Here is a 2,609-nt window from a genome sequence, read left to right on the forward strand (position 1 = left end):
CAGATTTCGCCATGTCTCAGCTGCCTTCCATTGCCTCTACTCCAAGAAGTGACTCCCTCTCAGCTGGACCGGATTGTACGTCCATCTTCTGTCTCCTCTGATTAGGCATTTGTAGAAAGCAAGAAGATCTCCCCTGACACATCTCTTTTTCATCCTGTAAGCAATGGCAACTGAGGGGTTTGGCAAGGAAAAAGTCTTCCGTGGAGAAGGACCTTGGAGTCCTGGTGGACAACAAGTTATCTATGGGACAGCAATGTGCCCTTGTGGCCAAGAAGGCCAATGGTATCCTTGGGTGCATTAAGAAGAGTGTATCCAGCAGATCAAGGGAGGTCCTCCTCCCCCTCTACTCTACCCTGGTGAGACCTCACCTGGACTATTGCGCTCAGTTCTGGGCTCTCCATTTCAAGAGGGACAGAGATCTACTGGAGAGAGTCCAGTCGAGGGCTATGAGCATGATTAAGGGACTGGAACACCTGCTTTATGAGGAAAGGTTGAGAGACCTGGGGCTTTTGAGTCTGGAGAAGAGAAACCCGAGAAGGGATCTGATTAATGTCTATAAATGTATGAAGGCTGGGTGTCAAGAGGTAAGGCGCAACCTCTTTTCACTTGTGCCCTGCAATAGGACAAGGGACAATGGATGCAAGCTAGAGCACAGAAAGTTCAACCTCAACATGAGGAAGAACTTCTTTACTGTACGGGTTAAAGAGCACTGGAACAGGCTTCCCAGAGAGGTTGTAGAGTCTCCTTCTCTGGAGACTTTCAAGACCGTCTGGATGCGTTCCTGTGTAACCTGCCCTAGATTGGTCCTGCTCTGGCAGGGGGGTTGGACTTGATGATCTCCAGAGGTCCCTTCCAACCCCTAACATTCTATGATTCTGTGATTCTATCTGTGATTCCCCTGATTATCTGTGTGCCATGTCAAGAAGGGATTTTTCTCTTCAGGCATCATGCTGTCCACCCCATAATATGCTGATGGTAGGAGACGACCCACATAATTTTGATTTTGAGCAGTTTAAAAAATGAGGGAAATAAGCTTTGCAGCCCTCAATATCCAAAGCTTGGGGAAGGCTGCTTAGTTTCATGGGTAGAAGATTAAGAGTCTCTGAAACCCAGCAGTGCAGCCCACCTGCCCCCTACCAGATATCACTGGAGCGACCCTGTTGGGAGGGAGAGGGAAAGCAAGAGAAAGACATGGCATGTCCTCACGCAAGGAAGCCCTTGAGTAGCCAGCCAAGGATTGTAGGGCCCCTTCCTGTCAACGTGGCCACAGGAAAACCCACCAATGTGCCCCAGGCCAACATCCCTTGCCTACACTACACCCATCAGGCACTTGAGATGAGTCTTCTACAGGCACTGACGCATTCTTGCCCCAGAAATCCTGGGGCCTCTCAATCCCAGCACTAAGAAGAAGCCTCGGTGAGGGAATGGGTATGGAATTAGCCAGGAAATGAAAAGGAGGCATCAGGGAAACAACCACCCAGCCCGTGTCATTACCTGAGATGTTTTCCGTTCATCGTGAGCACCTTAGAAAATTGTCACTTCCGCAGAAGCTACGTCTGGGCCTGGGGCAGGTCAGGGCCACCATAAAAGCCAGCTCAAATCCTCGTTCTCTCATCCCCTTCTCTCACCGCCTTCTCCTTGAGAACCAGGTGGGTCTGAAGACCTTTCCTCACATCCTTTTCCTGGTCATGCAGATGTGTGCTCCTCCATCCTGTGCTGGGTCTTGGTGCTGCTTGAGAGGGGGAAGAAGGGTGAAGGTCTGACTCAGGAAGTGTCTGGAATATGGCTGAGGGGGCTTTTCTTCTAAGAGCTAGACAGCAGCCTCCTTGGGCCTGGCAACACTTTGCAGTACTGTGTCAGGATGAAGCCTAGAAACCCTTTTGCCTCCCTGCCCACTCTCTACCTCCTGGCTCAGGAGGTGCCTTTGAAAAACTCATGGCAGGGTGACAGACTTGTGGTGGGCTACTCTTCACATATCCCTGTGCTCTGATCTCTCCCTGCCCTCTCTCCCAGGTGCACCTGCAGCTCAGAGACATGTCCTGCTACGACCAGTGCCAGCCATGCCAGCCCTGCGGCCCGACCCCGCTGGCCAACAGCTGCAACGAGCCCTGTGTCAGGCAGTGCCAGAACTCCACCGTCGTCATCCAGCCCTCCCCTGTGGTGGTGGCCCTCCCTGGCCCCATCCTCAGCTCCTTCCCACAGAACACCATTGTGGGATCTTCCACCTCTGCTGCTGTTGGCAGCATCCTCAGCTGTGATGGAGTGCCCATCGACTCCGGGTGCTGTGACCTCTCCTGCATTTCCAGCCGCTACTGTGGCAGAAGGTGCCCCCCCTGCTAAAGCCACTGGTGACAGCCCGGACAACGATCCCCAGGAACCCAAAAGATGATGCTGGACTGAGGACAGAGCTCCTGGACATTGATTTCAGAGGCTGAGCATCCAGTGCTGCCCTTCCCAAGGAGGGCATCTGGGGCTCTCTGAAACCATGGCCAAAGTCTAACTTCCCTGCCTTACTCTCTCTTCCATCTCTTTCTTGTCTTCTGTTGTTCTGTGCCATAAGGGCTCACCTGCAGCATCTGTGACCCCTCTCCCTCTGTGGGGCAGGCAGA

The 2,609-nt window shown here is 52.8% G+C and overlaps 1 protein-coding gene across 1 annotated transcript; it reads left to right on the forward strand.

Moving 5' to 3' along the window:
- Positions 1 to 2,034: 2,034 nt before the first annotated feature.
- LOC137673635 (feather keratin Cos2-3) lies at positions 2,035 to 2,340 on the forward strand. The gene has a single exon (XM_068418559.1). It carries the CDS (start codon positions 2,035 to 2,037, stop codon positions 2,338 to 2,340), a length of 306 nt encoding a protein of 101 aa, XP_068274660.1.
- The last annotated feature ends 269 nt before the right edge of the window (positions 2,341 to 2,609 follow it).

This window comes from Nyctibius grandis, chromosome 26 (assembly GCF_013368605.1).
Source record: "Nyctibius grandis isolate bNycGra1 chromosome 26, bNycGra1.pri, whole genome shotgun sequence".
In the NCBI taxonomy this organism is placed as follows: Eukaryota; Metazoa; Chordata; class Aves; order Nyctibiiformes; family Nyctibiidae; genus Nyctibius; species Nyctibius grandis.

Bases quoted from the DNA above. Each gene is read 5' to 3' on its own strand.
- LOC137673635 (XM_068418559.1), top strand. From the start codon at position 2,035: ATGTCCTGCTACGACCAGTGCCAGCCATGCCAGCCCTGCGGCCCGACC.